Raw genomic sequence first — 17,127 nt, forward strand, 5'->3', positions numbered from 1 at the left:
AGTGGTGTGTGCATAATTATTCGGCCCCCTTTGATCTGAGTGCAGTCAGTTGCCTATAGACATTGCCTGATGAGTGCTAATGACTAAATAGAGTGCACCTGTGTGTAATCTAATGTCAGTACAAATACAGCTGCTCTGTGAGGGCCTCAGAGCTTGTTTAAGAGAATATTGGGAGCAACAACACAGTGAAGTCCAAAGAACACACAAGACAGGTCAGGGATCAAGTTATTGAGAAATTTAAAGCAGGCTTAGGATACAAAAAGATTTCCAAAGCCTTGAACATCCCATGGAGCACTGTTCAAGCGATCATTCAGAAATGGAAGGAGTATGGCACAACTGTAAACCTATCAAGACAAGGCCATCCACCTAAACTCACAGGCTGAACAAGGAGAGCGCTGATCAGAAATGCAGTCAAGAGGCCCATGGTGACTGTGGACGAGCTGCAGCAGAGATCTACAGCTCAGATGGGAGACTCTGTCCATAGGATAACTATTAGTCATGCACTGTACAAAGTTGGCCTTTATGGAAGAGTGGCAAGAACAAAAGGCATTGTTAACAGAAAGCAAAAGAAGTCCCATTTGCAGTCTGCCACAAGCCATGTGGGGGACACAGCAACCATGTGGAAGAAGGTGCTCTGGTCAGATGAGAACAAAATGGAACTTTTTGGCCAAAATACAAAATGCTATGTGTGGTGGAAAACTAACACTGCACATCACTCTGAACACACCATCCCCACTGTCAAATATGGTGGTGGCAGCATCATGCTCGGGGGGTGCATCTCTTCAGCAGGGACAGGGAAGCTGGTCAGAGTTGATGGGAAGATGGATGGAGCCAAATACAGGGCAAACTTGGAAGAAAACCTCTTGGAGACTGCAAAAGACTTGAGACTGGGGCGGAGGTTCACCTTCCAGCAGGACAATGACCCTAAACATAAAGCCAGGGCAACAATGGAATGGTTTGAAACAAAACATATCTATGTGTTAGAATGGCCCAGTCAAAGTCCAGATCTAAATCCAATCGAGAATCTGTGGCAAGATCTGAAAACTGCTGTTCACAAACGCTGTCCATCTAATCTGACTGAGCTGGAGCTGTTTTGCAAAGTAGAATGGGCAAGGATTTCAGTCTCTAGATGTGCAAAGCTGGTACAGACATACCCTAAAACAGTGTTCCCCAACCCTGTCCTCAAGGCCCACCAACAGCGCATGTTTTGTGGAAATCCGCAGCAGTAGTTAATCAGCTCTGCTGAGACACTAATTACCTCACCTGTGTATGTTTGTGGTTTTCTGCAAAACATGTACTGTTGGTGGGCCTTGAGGACAGGGTTGGGGAACTCTGCCCTAAAAGACTGGCGGCTGTAATTGCAGCAAAAGGTGGTTCTACAAAGTATTGACTCGGGGCCGAATAATTACGCACACCCCACTTTGCAGTTATTTGTTTGTAAAAAATGTTTGGAATGATGTATGATTTTCGATCCACTTCTGACATGTACACCACTTTGTGTTGGTCTTTCACGTGGAATTCCAATAAAATTGATGCATGTTTGTGGCAGTAATGTGACAAAATGTGGAAAACTTCAAGGGGGCCGAATACTTTTATAACCCACTGTATGTATCTGTTCTCACCATTGTCTGGTTTGTACTCTGCAACGCTACAAAGGATGTCAGTGTGATACGGATACAAAAATAAAATAAATATAAGTTCAATAAGGCTGGGTTCTGACAGGCTTCTGGCGGCATCACATTTAGGCGATACTTGTTGCTTCTCTGCAGTCAACCAGAGAAGCGTTCGGTGTCAGTTCCCATCCGGAGACGTTCGTTTAAATATTATATCTTGCAAATGCAATTTTGACAACCAATACTCTCCTTCTGTATCTTTTTTTTTTTAATTTATTTATTTATTTATTTATTAGAATGCTAATTATTCTATGTAATTATTGTAAATTCTTTGTATATAACTACAGGAATATATTTTTACATAAATATTCTGCTTCAAGTGTTTTAATTACTTCAGTGAGGGGGCAACTGATACAAACATTGTGGGCAACAGTGGTCTTGTAATCCATATAACTAGCTCTGGTAGCGGTAACGCTTTTGAGTTAAGCGCGCTAAATAAATTAGTTATTCAATATTGTATAGTAACTGTCACTTCATGAAACTGTAATTCTGTTACACTGGAAAGATTGTTACACTGGAAGTCTTCCCTGTAATAAAAAATTGGATCCCTCTGGTAAAAGAAACTTTAGGGCCCATTCACACTGGCAATCGCAATACGCTAACTTTTTGTGCGGGTGAATTTACCGCGATTAGCACAGTAAAATCACTGTACACTCTCGCGATTGCGAGCAGTGTTTTTTTTATTTTTTTATTAAGAGACTCTAACAAAAAAAGTTCCCCTGGGCGGTACTCACCTCGGGAGCGGGAAGCCTCAGGGTCCCAATGAGGCTTCCCCCCCCCTCGTAGCTGCAGACATTCCAGCGCTGGCTCCCACAAAGTATCCGGGAATCCTCCCTCGACAAGCCTGACAAGCTAGATTTATTTACCTTTCTGGCTCCAGCGGGGCCGCTGTTGCGGCTCTCCGCACGGAGATGGGCGGAAATAGCTGATCTCTGTCGGGTCCGCTCTACTGCGCAGGAGACTTGCGCCTGCGCAGTAGAGTGGCCCGACAGCGATCGGCTATATCCACCTTTCTCCAAGAGGAGAGACGATACTGTGCCTGCGCTGGAGCAGGGAAGGTAAATCTTTACATCCCCCCCTGTTGAGGGAGCTTTATCGCCGCCGCCGTGGGACCGAGGAGGACGGGGGAAGCCTCAATAGGATCCGGAAGCTTCCCTTTTGGTTACAGGTTTTCTTTAAGTACTGTGTCGCGATCGCTCTAGAATCACGGAATAATGCAAGCAATGTGTTTTGCGATTGATGCTAATTGTGAATCGCCCTCGATTGGCGGCAGTTACGGCAGTGAGATCACTGCCATTAAGTTTGTATTGTGCTAGGAATCATCCACTAGTGTGAATGGGGTGTTATAAATGGAAAAACTGTTCTCTGTTCTTAGAGGGGTATAAGAATGCTTGGGAATAATTTGAGACCCTGAACTTTATCGCTGTAAAACATTTTTTAACCTGATGAAATACTTTGTAATATACTCACCTCATGAAAGTAATTATTCTACTTTATTATCAGTAATATAATAAGGACAGCACTCAATAATGTGTAACACATTCTTTTAATTAGAAGAGTTTAGATGTTATATTCCACTTTGTGTTTGACTGTTTTATGTATGACACTGAAGTGACTGCCAGATACTCGCCTATGGAGAGGCAAGGCTCTGGGACTCCTAGAGCCTTTCCTGTCCTCTCCATCTCCTCGTTCCAGCCCTGTCACCTCCGTTGAAGATATTTGACCAACTGGTGGAAACCGCCTTTGGTGATCCTCTGCAGGCTTTGGAAGCAGTTGTGTTTCTGAAGACAGTGGCTCCATACTCGTGCATGCGCAGTACAGAGCCACGCCTCGTTGGAAGCGTTCAGGGACAGAAGTGCTTCCGAGGGCTCCCGGAGGCTGCAAATTTGAACAGGGAATCAGGACACGGAGAGAGGACTGGGAAGGCTCAATGAGATCCAGAGCCTTCCCACTCCATAGGTATCTGGCTTGTTTTTGACAGTTGCTTCAGTTTTGCTTTTAAAATAAAACGGATTTAAAAAAAAAAAAAAAAAAACGTTGCCGATTCAAAAGGATGTGTTTTTTTGCACAGGCCGCTGTGTCGATGCTGAAACAAGATTACAAGGAGGGTGAGATGAGTCTGAAATCGGCTTTGGCTCTGGCTGTTAAAGTCCTGAACAAGACCATGGATGTCAGCAAGCTGTCTGCTGAGAAAGGTGACTCTCATGTCCATTTTCTAGAAGGGAAGCAGTCTTCATGTCGCACATCGGATAATGTACCGAATATCGATACAATAATTTTTTTACTTCACGGCATTTATTTCTCCAAATCAAACTTACCAACGTGGACCTGCAGTAATTGCCAATATATGCCTGCAATCTCTCAGAGAGAAAAATGTTTGCTTAGCGGAATATAGCTGTGAGGAGCTCCGCCCTTCTCTATCATTGCTCCTTAACACATATGTATATCTAGTAAGGTCGGTCGGTCCCCATACTGGCGAGCTCTGGCAGTTGAGTTGTAGCACCAGGGGTAAAGCCTGTCTCTGGAGAAAGATTACTTTGTTCAGCAGAAAGTGTTGAATTCATATCATTTGTAATCCAGCAGCAAAAGTGTTATGGCTCTTTTACATGAACAGCGCACTTTACTGCTTGTCTGCCACTTGTTTCTGTGCAGGGCACTTACAGTCGGATGCAAGCATCCAGCACTTGCAGCGACCACTGCATGTGCGTCTGAGCCGGTCCTGGCCGCTACATGCAGCGTTTTTGTTTTGTTTTTTTAACTGGGCAGTGACCAAAACACTTTTCAACCGCTCCCGGCAATCGCCAGCGAACACACCATGAAAGAGCCCTTATAGACAGCTGCAGGGTAGTGTACTGGTTAAGGGCTCTGCCTTTGACATGGGAGACCAGGGATCGAATCCTGACTAGGGTCAGTACCTATTCAGTAAGGAGTCCTTGGGCGAGACTTCCTAACACTTCAGGGTGGCCCCTTTCAGTGCACCGTTAGTGCCTGCAGCCCTTGAGCGCTTTGAGTTCAACAGAAGAAAAGCGCTATACTAATGTTAGGATTATTTTATCTGAACTTTTCAGGCAAGTAACTGTCAGCTCAGGTTTCTGATCAGGGAAGTAGCTGTAATAAGCCACAAGTGGTGTGAAAATGCAGATGAAGCAGTAGCCGTACCCTTAAGCCGGGGTCACTAAAGGCTAAAATAAACTTATAATGCACACCCCAGCATGAGTTTACCAGCTTCAGAGTTGCAGATTAAAAAAAGGCAGTAAACACAGAGATAGAACATCTGTAACTCTTTTGATGTTGGATTACAATATTGTAAAAAAAAAAAAAAACTTTTACTAATTACATTATTTGAAAGGGCCCTTTCAAACTAGAGCTTTTTCGGCGTTTTAATGCCATGGCCAAAGTTGGCATTTTCAAAGGTAAAATGAAAGTCCAGGGCTGTGGAGTCGGTCCAAAAATCCACCGACTCCGACTCCTCAGTTTAGGATTCCACCGACTCCTCGACTCCGACTCCTCTCATTTGCATATTACAATTTTGTTGATTAAAAGTATGTAACATGAAATTCGTCTCTTAACTGCCAACGCTTAGGAATTTTACAAGACAACTGAAGTGAGGATATGTAGACTACTATATTTATTCCCTTTAGACTAAAACTAGTCCTTGGTAAGAGTACTTGTAAAAGGTACAAACCGGAACAAAGAACATCTATCAGGCCCTAGGCAATGTAAGTGTGGGTACATGTAAGAATGATGTGCAGGTACTCTGCAGGGGAATGAGGAGATTGTAAACAGACAACACCTCTGTGTTCAATGTGCACAGCATTCTCAGTGGATTCCCTGCAGCTCTGTGGGGAGTGCATATGTAGAGTATAGTACTACTGTGTAACAAAGTAAACCTGAGACAGATGAAATTAAAGTTTTATACATACCTGGGGCTTCCTCCAGCCGCCTTCAGGATAATCAGTCCCTCGTTGTCCTACTCCACCACCTGGATCTTCTGCTATGAGTCCAGGTACTTGAGCCAGTCGGGCGTAGTGCGCATGCACACACTCCGCCGCCAGGAGCATACTACACCTGTGCAGCACTATTGCGCAGGTGCAGAATGTTCCTGGCTGTGGGAGCGGCATGCAGCCGGACTGCACTGACTGGCTGAATTACCAGGACTCATAGCAGAAGATCCGGGTGGTGGAGGACAGCAAGGGACTGATTAGCCTGAAGGGGGCTGGAGGAAGCCCCAGGTATGTATAAAACTTTACCTTTCATCCGTCTCAGTTACCCTTTAATTTGTAGTCACCAAACCAAATTTTAACAACATATCAAATTATTTGATTTCATCAGCAAAGGGAGTGCATACATTTGCATAAATCAGCATCAATGCAGAATTATTTCCATCTCGTTGACCATCTCTATTAGTGACACAGCTACACATCAGGCTTTATACTTACAGCATAGATGTTATTTAGTATATATAAGAGATTCCTGTGTACACATCATATATACAGTCACAATCAGATATGTATATCTGACCTTAAAAATACGGGGACTGCTTTATTGAAGCAGCACAAGTAACTAATTTTGATTGGTTTATTTTATTTTTGTGGACTAAGCACAGCTATTACTGTATATATAGTGTATATATACATTATTTTTAATGACTATTATCTGAGAAATAGAACATTTTATCATATTTTCTATTTTAATTACAGTTACAAATTCATTAGGAGTCGGAGTCGGTGCATTTTTTTTCCGACTCCAGGCACCCAAAATTGCCCGACTCCACGACTCCGACTCCACAGCCCTGTGAAAGTCCATAGACTTTCATATTACCTTTCACATCTAATGCTGCGTTTTGGAGCGCTGCGTTTCAACGCTCCCAGGAACTTTTTTAGGGCTGACCGCGGCGTTTCTCTTTACAATTGATAGTAATGTGTTGGCGTTAAAACCAGGGCTGTGGAGTCGGTACAAAATTTTTTTGACTTCTCAGTTTATGAAACTCCGGGTACCCAAAATGGCTCCGACTCCTTAGTCTAATACTTAACAGGGCTGTGGATTTTGTACAAAAATCATCCGACTCCTCAGTTTATAAAATCAACGACTCCGACTCCCAACTCCGGGTGCCCATAATTGCCCGACTCAGACTCCTTAAATCCGACTCCAACTCCACAGCCCTTGTTAAAACGCCTGCAGACAAAACGCAGCGTTTTAGCCTTTTAGCGCTGCCTGTAGTGTGAAAGAGCCCTAAATGTCTAAAGTACTGTTATAAACATGGTGGATCAAATCTGCATAAAAGTGTGTGAAAAAAAGCTTAAAGAGGAACTGTCGCGAAAATCTTAAAACGCTTACAAATAAGTACATTTTTCCCAGAGTAAAATGAGCCATAAATCATTTTTCTCCTATGTTGCTGTCACTTACAGTAGTAGAGATCTGACATTATGGACAGATTTTGGACTAGCCCATTTTCTCATAGGGGGGTTCTCAGGGTTTTCTTTATTTTTAAAAGCACTTAGTGAATGGACTTAGTGAAGCACTTAGAAAAGATGGACTAGCCCAAAACCTGTCGGTAATGTCAGATTTCTCCTACTTACTGTAAGTGACAGCAACATAGGAGAAAAGTTATGGCTCATTTTACTCTGGGAGAAATGTACTTCTTATTTGTCTGTTATAAATTTTTATATTTTCGCGACTGTTCTTCTTTAAATTGCTGAATCGCAAGAAAATTGTATGGCACAGTGATTTTACTGCGCTCCTCTACTTACAACACAAGTGCAATTGACTCAAAAAATGCAGCAGGACCAACAGCTGTGATCTGGCAAAACTCTAACGCAAATCAGATTGCACCAAGAAACAACCCATGTGATTTCCATTGTCCTAGTGCTTTGCACATCGCCAGCCATTGAGAAGTCGTTCTAATGCTCATTTCCTACTACCAATGAAAAACATATTGCGATGTTTCTATGCATTTTTCCTGCGATTATTCATCTTGACTGTTTTTCAACAATTTGTGTATTTAAAAAAAAGAGGTTTAAAACAAACAGAAGATCGCATAGCACTTCGTTTGATATGTGATTTCCTTGCACGCTCATTGATTTAAAGAGGAACTCCAGTGAAAATAATGTAATGAAAAAAGTGCTTAATTTTTACAATAATGATGTATAAATGATTTAGTCAGTGTTTGCCCATTGTAAAATCGTTCCTCTCCCTGATTTACATTCTGACATTTAGCACAAGATTACAGTTATTTTGGTTGAAAAGACATACGTCCATCGAGTTCAACCAGTACAAAGTACAACACCAGCCTGCTCCCTCACATATCCCTGTTGATCCAGAGGAAGGCGAAAAAACCCTTACAAGGCATGGTCCAATTAGCCCCTAAAGGGAAACATTTCTTCCCGACTCCAGATGGCAATCGGATAAAATCCCTGAATCAACATCATTAGGCATTACCTAGTAATTGTAGCCATGGATGTCTTTCAACGCAAGGAAAGCATCTAAGCCCCCTTTAAATGCAGGTATAGAGTTTGCCATAACGACTTCCTGTGGCAATGCATTCCACATCTTAATCACTCTTACTGTAAAGAACCCTTTCCTAAATAAATGGCTAAAACGTTTTTCCTCCATGCGCAGATCATGTCCTCTAGTCCTTTGAGAAGGCCTAGGGACAAAAAGCTCATCCGCCAAGCTATTATATTGCCCTCTGATGTATTTATACATGTTAATTAGATCCCCTCTAAGGCGTCTTTTCTCTAGACTAAATAAACCCAGTTTATCTAACCTTTCTTGGTAGGTGAGACCTTCCGTCCCACGTATCAATTTTGTTGCTCGTCTCTGCACCTGCTCTAAAACTGCAATATCTTTTTTTGTAATGTGGTGCCCAGAACTGAATTCCATATTCCAGATGTGGCCTTACTAGAGAGTTAAACAGGGGAAATATTATGCTAGCATCTCGAGTTTTTATTTCCCTTTTAATGCATCCCAAAATTTTGTTAGCTTTAGGTGATATTACTGCTGGCAGGTGATGTCTGTGGAAGTAGATGCTGCTTTTTTGGCAGTTGGAAACAGCTGTTAAGGTCCCACAATGCAACAAGGCTCTCACAGTGTGATGTCAGTCTTGTTGTATGTCAGTCTGGTGCGGACATCACACTGTGGGAGGAGTTTCACCACAATATTAGCCATACAGAGCCTCCTGACGATCTGTCTGAGAAAAGGAATAGATTTCCCATGGGAAAGGGGCTATCCGCTACTGATTAGGAATAAGTTCCATCCTTGGTTATCAATTCTCTTTAAAGTAAACCTGAGCTGGGCTTACTAAAAGATGTGAACCCAGGGCTTCCTTCAGCCCCATGAGTACCGATGCGTCCCTCGCCGTCCTCCTGAGTGCCTTCCGGCCGCAATCAGCCCTTGTGACTAGCTCAGACGCGCCAGTCAGGCTCTTCTGTGCATGTTCCATGCATGCGCAGAAGAGCCGACTGGCGTGGCTAAACCAGTTACAAGGGCCGATTGCGCACAGAGGAGCTTGGGAGGACGGCGGGGGACGCATCATTGGGCGGAAGGAAGCCCTGGGTAAGTAACAAATCTTTTAGTAAGCCCATCTCAGGCACACTTTGAACACTAATGCAGGAAAAATGCAGCAGGCACATTTGCGTTTGGTGTAAAATTGGATTGCACTAAGGGAAATGTGCTCCTGTGATTTATATTACCATATATACTCGAGTATAAGCCGAGTTTTTGGGACCAAAAATGGACACACTAGAACTGGCACAGTGGAACTGAGTGGTGACGGCTGTTCAGAGTCTTGCACGCAGATTTGCATTCCCAACAAAGTGATGGCTGTTTTTCCCCGTCCCCCACCAGAGCAGCATATTTACCACAGCTGATGCAGTAAAGAGTATTCCTGGCAGTGTGGATTGGCAAACATGAGAAGCATGCGCCGCTCTCCATATGCGGCCGGGGGGGGGGGCGCACTTGGCAGGTGTGGGACACATACATCAGCTATGGTAAATATGCCACTCTGGTGGGGTGGAGGACAGCGCATTTTCATGGGAATGCAGGTGCAAGACTGCACAGCCGTCGCCACTCCGTTCCACTGTGCCTAAAAAGGTCCGCTTTCATGAATACTTACCATTCTGTGAAATACATTGAAAATGAACTTTTTTTTTTAATCTACACACAGACTAAACATTAAATGGCCATAGCTGTAAACAGAACATCGAGCCTTTCATAAAATTATTAGACTACTGCACTGCCAAATAATGTTCTTTATCTTAGCAGTAGCAGCAGTGTACCGGTTTAACATTTAATTGCTTGCCGACCAGCAAACGCCGATCGGCGTAAAGTCCTGGGGCAGTAGTTTGCAGGAGATCGCGCGCATCTCCTACTTGAGGAGCGGAGCTCCGCCTTCAGTCTCCGAGCGGCGATCGCCGTTCGGGAGACTTTTACACGGTGAAACCGCTTTGTTTACATCAGTATAGCGCTGCGATCAGCAGCAGCGCTTTACTAAGGACAGCCGTGTGACACGGCTTTCCCCCTGGAGGACTTAGAAGCGATCGGAGGTGAAGGCTGAAGCCTATCACAGCTGATCACTGTGATAGGCCGGTGGGGGGAGGCTGGGAGGGAAAATCTTTAAAGAAATAGTGTTTTGTTTTTTTTAATAGAAAAAAAATTAACATGGTGGGAGCGATCAGACCCCACCAACAGAAAGCTCTGTTGGTGGGGAGAAGGGGGGGGGGTCACTTGTGTGCTGTGTTGTGCAGCTCTGCAGCTTGGCCTTAAAGCTGCAGTGGCCAATTTTACATAAAATGGCTTGGTCACTAGGGGGGTTTAACACTTCAGTCCTCAAGAGGTTAATAACTAAATTGATTTTCTCCTTTTAATTTACACCTGCATTCGTTTTACTGGAGTATAATCCAGGGGCAGTAAATTCCACGTGTACCTCTTCTACTGCTTTATTTCCTATCCTCGGCTTATACTAGAGTTGATCTATTTTCCACTGTGTGTGTGTGTGTGTGTTTTTGTTTTTTTTAAGGTAAAAGTGGGGGGGGGGGGTTATACTTGAGTATATGCGGTACGTTGCTCGTGCCTTAGTGTTTTTGGATTGCAAACAGTCCAAAAACCTCAGGCTCATTTTCCACTGTATGCATTTTTCTAATAGCAATGCTGCAACTGCCGTAATATGCAGCAGTACACACATTACCTAACCATTCCTATTCTGCCATTCAGTCAATAGAATCTGATCAAAACTAGAAGTGTATTTAGTTCAGGTTTGCTTAAAGCACACCTGAACTGAGAGGGATACATAGGGTGACATATTTATTTCCTTTTAAACAATTCAGATTGTCCTGCCACTGGCTGTCCTGCTAATCTTCTGTGTCTAATACTTAAAGCTATAGACCCTGAACAAGCATTCAGATCAGGAGCTCTGACTGCATTCTTGTTTCATGCGTGTGATTCAGATACTACTGCAGCCAAAGAGATCAGCAGGACTGCCAGGCAACTGGTATGGTTTAGAAGGAAATAAATATAGCAGCCTCCACATCTCTCACTTCAGATGTCCTTTTAGTCACTGGCCTGGAATGAGCATGCAGATCAGATGCTTGGACTCTGGTGTGACTCCACTGGCTGCATGCTTGTTGCAGGTGTGTGACTCCAAACAACCAAAGGCAAAAGCTCAGCACAGAAGTCAGCTGACTGGCATGTTTCTATGTGACTGTTGAAGATGGCAGCCTCTGTATTCCTCTTCAGGTTTACTGTATGGAAAACATGCCAGCAGACACATTACTAATGTGAAAACAATCTCGTTTCAGTGGAAATCGCCACATTGACACGAGAGAACGGCAAAACCAAAATCCGAGTCCTCAAACAGAAGGAAGTGGAGGAATTGATAAAACTTCATGAAGCGGAAGAAGCCAAGATTGAGCGAGAGAAGAAAGAGAAGGAACAGAAAGAAAAGGATAAATAGTAACTGCTGAAGAAATCCTCATCCTCCGCGCTCTGGTAAAGTGCACCTGTCACCAGTGAAGACGGATGGTGGGAGACTGTCTGCTGTTCACGCTGCACGCCCTTTTTAAGAGCCAGTGATTGGAAAAGCTCTCGCTAATGCAATGCTAAGGGGAATTTTTTTTTTTTTTTTTTTATTCACATCCCTCAAGTGGGATCACACTTACAGCATTACATTCACAAGTGTATAGAAAAAGCGCTTGCAGTGTGAACCAGCCCTGACATCACTGTGACTCATAGCGATGTCATTTTCCCCCAGCTGTGGACGCTGGATCAGCACGCAAAATAACGGCGCCCCCTTTCTTCAGGTGACCAGTGCACTTTATATCTCATAACTTGTTTCTGATTCCTTCTGAGAGTTTGAATAATTCAATTTCTACAATATTTTCGGTTTTGTGTCCATAAAAATAAACTTTTTTTTTTTCTTAAGACTGTACCGGACAGGTGTGTTTTTTGTTTGTCATCTCTCTGGTGATGAGCAGTAGGGATGGTCAGTAAGAGGCTAATGGTGTGTACACACTTGCAAGATAAATGAAAGATCACAGACCAACTTTACCCCCTTCCATGTAGTATGAGAGCCATACTCTACACAGTCTATTCTATGGAGCTTAACTCCCCATCAGACAGAAATCTTTGCAAGATGCTGCACACAAAGATGCTGTACACATGCAACAGATCAGTATCTACAAAAGATCTTTTCCTGCAAAAGATCCATTCCTGCAAAATGCATTCATAGTCTGATATCTGAAGATTCTCATACACACCTTATTTAACAGACATTCATCTGCAGATCAGATCAACCAGGATGGATTTTTAGATCTGCAGATGATTGTCAGATATGCAGATGAAGTCTGTTAAACAAGGTGTGTATGAGGATCTGCAGATAGACTATGAATTTTTGCAGGAACTGATCTTTTGCAGATACTGATCTTTTGAATGTGTGCAGCATCTGTGTGTGCAGCATCTTGCAAAAAGTTTTATCTGATGGGGAGTTCATGTCCATAGAAAAAACTGTGTAGAGTATGGCTCTCATACTACATGGAAGGGGGTAAAATTGGTCTGATCTCTTTCATTTATCTTTCAAGTGTGTACACACCATAAGGCTGCATATACACATCCAATTTTGATTGGCCAATCACTGAGAATCGAGTGCAGAATTGAGCAGAAATACCGATCGGGTTGGAAAATCACACGGAAAATCTTACCGTGTAACGGACATTCATCCGCAGATTAGATCCACCAGGATGGATCTTCAGATCTGCAGCCGAAAGTCCGTTAAACAAGGTGTGTATGAGACCTGCAGATATCATAGACTATGAATGCATTTTGCAGGAACGGATCTTTTGCATGTTTACAGCATCTTACAAACATTTTTATCTGATGGAGTTCAGTACAATAGAATAGACTGTGTAGAGTATGGCTCTCATACTACATGGAAGGGGGTAAAATTGGTCTGTGATCTTTCATTTTCCAAGGACTTTTATCTCATGTGTGTACTTAGCTTTAGAGTTCTGAGCTGAAAGTTTTAAATGGAGCAAATAAAGTCAATGGTCCATTACCAAGCTGAATAAACGTCATATCAGGGATGGTCAATGAGATGCAAATAATTTTGAGTTGACGCAGGATTATGCAAATTTTTGCCGTTTGAAAATATACTAATCAAATTTCACCTCAGCAGGATTTGATAGTTTTTTTTTCAAGCTGCATACATTTGCATAATACTGCATCAAATCAAAATTATTTGCATCTCATTGGCAATCCCTACTTTCTATCAGCTAATGCTTCATACACACTTGATAAGTCTTTGGAAAATGAAAGATCACAGACCAATTTTACCACCTTCCATGTAGTATGAGAGCCATACCTACACAGTCTATTCTATGGAGCTGAACTCCCCATCAGATAATATTTGCAGGATGCTGCACACAAAGATGCTTTACAGACACAAAATATCATTATCTGCAAAAGATCCGTTCCTGCAAAATGCATTCATAGTCTGAGATCGGCAGATCCTCATACACACTTGGTTTAACAGATAATCATCTGCAGATCAGATCCACCAGGATGGATTTTCAGATCTGCAGATGATTGCCAGATATGCAGATGAAGTCTGTTAAACCAAGTGTGTATGAGGATCTGCAGATCTCAGACTATGAATGCATTTTGCAGGAATGGATTTTTTGCAGGAACAGATCTTTTGCAGATAATGATCTTTTGTGTCTGTACAGCATCTGTGTGTGCAGCATCTTGCAAAGATTTTATCTGATGGGGAGTTCAGCTCCATAGAATAGACTGTGTAGAGTATGGCTCTCATCCTACATGAAGGGTGGTAAAATTGGTCTGTGATCTTGCATTTTCCAAAGACTTATCTCAAGTGTGTATGAAGCATAAGAATGATGAGCTTTACCCATGAGTAGAGGTGGAGAATGAGGCTAATTCCAAATTGTATGTAAATTGGAACTGGGCCATTCAAGAGCACTGTCCAGTTTAATCTGATGCTGCATACAATTTGCTTGCAGATTGCAATTAACCTCTCATTTACTATTTCTGGTGATAAAGCTGTTGATCTCTGGTTATTAACCAAACATTCCATGGGGAGAGATGAATTAGGTTATACTCGGCTCTTTCCTGCCAATCCACAAGCTTACAGACCCCATGAAGACTGGATCCAGCGAAGTGCTGCTGCTGACGGCTACAGGCTCCCTTCCCTTGAAATAAAGAGCTACAGCCACCTGTTTGTACAGTCTTTACAGGAATACAGTGGCTGTCAGCTGTGAAGAGCAGCGCTGCTCCTGAGCACTGAAGAAAATGTAAGCTGCTGCCGTGCCAGGGTGTTATACCAGGTATAGTATATTCTCTCCCCTGAATTTAAAGCACTACTGCAGTGAGATGAAGATGGATGCTGCCATATTTACTTTTAAACAATACCAGTTACCTGGCAGTGCTGATGATCCTCTAATACTTTCAGTCATAGACCCTGAACAAGCCTGCAGCAGATCGGGTGTTTCTGACATTGTCAGATCTGACGAGATTAGCTGCATGCTTGTTTCTGGTGTTATTCAGACACTACTGCAGCCAAACAGATCAGCAGGGCTGCCACGCAACTGTTATGGTTTAAAGGGAAATAAATATGGCAGCCTCCATATCTCTCTCAATAAAATTGTCCTTTAAGGACTTTTTCACAGGCAGTTGATAGGCAGTGAAATGCCTATCAAACTCTCACTGCTGCCTGGTAACTGCTTGCTGAGCACACAATTCAACAGTCCGTGGAGAAGAGGCCCAAGTGCCTGTTTCCTCTACACGCAGATTGGATGCAGAAGAACTGACTCCAATGAATGCCTACGGGAAAATCTGCATCAGAAAAATCGCGTTTCATGGAAACAGGCCCATAGACATTCACTGGAGTCAGTTTTTCTGCATCCATTCTGCGTTTAGAGGAAACAGGCCCTAAGTTTCTAGGGATGGTTAATGAGATGCATAGATGTTTGAGTTGATGCATGATTAGGCAAATGTATGCATCTTGAAAATGGACCTATCAGATTTTACCTTGGTGGGATTTGATTGGTGTATTTTCAAGATGCATAAATTAGCATACATAATTATCATAATCCTGCACCAACTTGCATCTCCTTGATTATCCCTATTAGGGACTCCTGTGCCAGTTAGCCATTGCATGACTGTTGATGGCACTGCTAGTTCTTGGGACCAAGTACACATCACCCCATGCTTACTAAGGAACCATCTTTGCCTCAGAGGTCTCATAATTGTAGCATTTGTAGATAGGGGGTGACAGCCATGCTACCTTTTAAAGCCTGACTCCAGGCACAGATCTACAGGTGACAATCCAACCAATCTTGTATAAACACATATTTCACAAGCTCTTGATAAAATATGCATCAACCATTTACCCCCTTATTAACATCTGTACCAAAGCCTTGTACACATACTAGAATCAGGGGTCCCCAAATGTTTTGAGTCAAGGGCCAGGTCAACCTACTTCAGACTTTTGGGGGCCGGAGTATACATAAGATGATGTAGAAGTCTGCGGGCCAGACAGTGAAGCATACCCAGGTGACAACCTGCAGTCCAGTTGGATAGTAGTGTCACTGATGTGGAATTGGATTGGAAACCAGTGAATTACTGCTTTCTGGATTCCATGTGGATGGGTGGTGCCAGCACTGCTATTCTATAAGCAGGCCGCCAATATTTAAAGGATACCTGAACTGACATGATAGACATGTGTATGTACAGTGCCTAGCACACAAATAACTATGTTGTGTTCCTTTTTGTTTTTCTCTGCCTGAAAGAGTTAAATATCAGGTATATAAGTGGCTGACTCAGACAGGAAGTGACTACAGTGTGACCCTCACTGATAATAAATTACCCCTTTTTACCTCTTTCTTGCTCTCAGAAGCCATTTTCTGCTAGGAAAGTGTTTTATTGTTGGAATTTCTTATCAGTGAGGGTCACACTGTAGTCACTTCCTGTCTGAGTCAGCCACTTATATACCTGATATTTAACTCTTTCAGGCAGAGAAAAACAAAAAGGCACTGTACATACCCATGTCTATCTCATGTCACATGTCAGTTCGGGTATCCTTTAAAGATGTAGCTGACCACATCTATAAGGAATACATTTTCTGTGTGGGGTTGGTAAAAAAAAGCCTCACGGGGCCACATTCGGCCCGTGGGCCTTAGTTTGAGGACCACTGTGACTAGATGGTTCTAGGCTGGAAAGGACCACCCTGGCAAATTGTCTCCACTAAGAATCCTTTCACATTGTGTTCTGTTGCAATGGACAATACCATCGCATTTCATTGCAATGATATTCCCATGGTGTGTTCACACCAGCAATGCACGCATTTACATTGATTGAGAATGCTTCAGTTGTACTGTATGGTTGCATGGCACTTCTAACAGGCAATGTGAATTTTTGGAAAGGACCCATAAACCTGGTGCACACATCCAATTTTGCCACCTCCATGTAGTATGAGAGCAGTGTTTAAACGCTAGGCCCTAATACTACATGGATGAGGTAACATTTGATGTATTTAGGTCAAGAGCATTGTTCTACCTGCCCTCCCCAGGTCTATAGTAGCAGTATCCAGCCCTGAACTGTGGCCTGAAGGACTGAGCCTTGATCCCTCTGTATTTCAGTCCTTGTATGTATGTATGTATGCATGAGCCTTCAGGCAGTAGGATTGAATGAATGCTCTAGGTTTTAAATGCAGAAGTGTAAGCCAATGGAACACACCAATGACAGAATCGGAAAACAGGCAGGGACCAGGTAAGCCAGCTCTCACCTCCCGCACACTGCAGGACATCCTCATTCATAACTTTTAGCGGTACTTATCCGTTAGCCAGGCGCATCCTGCAGGTGGTGACAAAACTCCACCAGAGTTACATCTTTCCCTACTATCCATGGCGGCCTGGAGGGGGAATAGTAATTAGCGCCACCTGCCGATGCG

General features: G+C 43.1%; 1 protein-coding gene across 1 annotated transcript in view; it reads left to right on the forward strand.

Annotated features, from left to right (window-relative positions):
* The window catches only part of PSMA4 (proteasome 20S subunit alpha 4), a 30,779-nt gene extending 18,690 nt beyond the window's left edge, over positions 1-12,089 (forward strand). Inside the window, exons 8-9 of the mRNA XM_068239389.1 lie at positions 3,745-3,868; positions 11,468-12,089. Coding sequence (XP_068095490.1) covers positions 3,745-3,868; positions 11,468-11,622 — 279 coding nt within the window. The 3' untranslated portion in view covers positions 11,623-12,089. The remainder of the gene's footprint in view (positions 1-3,744; positions 3,869-11,467) is intronic.
* The last annotated feature ends 5,038 nt before the right edge of the window (positions 12,090-17,127 follow it).

This window comes from Hyperolius riggenbachi, chromosome 6, assembly GCF_040937935.1.
Source record: "Hyperolius riggenbachi isolate aHypRig1 chromosome 6, aHypRig1.pri, whole genome shotgun sequence".
Classification (NCBI taxonomy): domain Eukaryota; kingdom Metazoa; phylum Chordata; class Amphibia; order Anura; family Hyperoliidae; genus Hyperolius; species Hyperolius riggenbachi.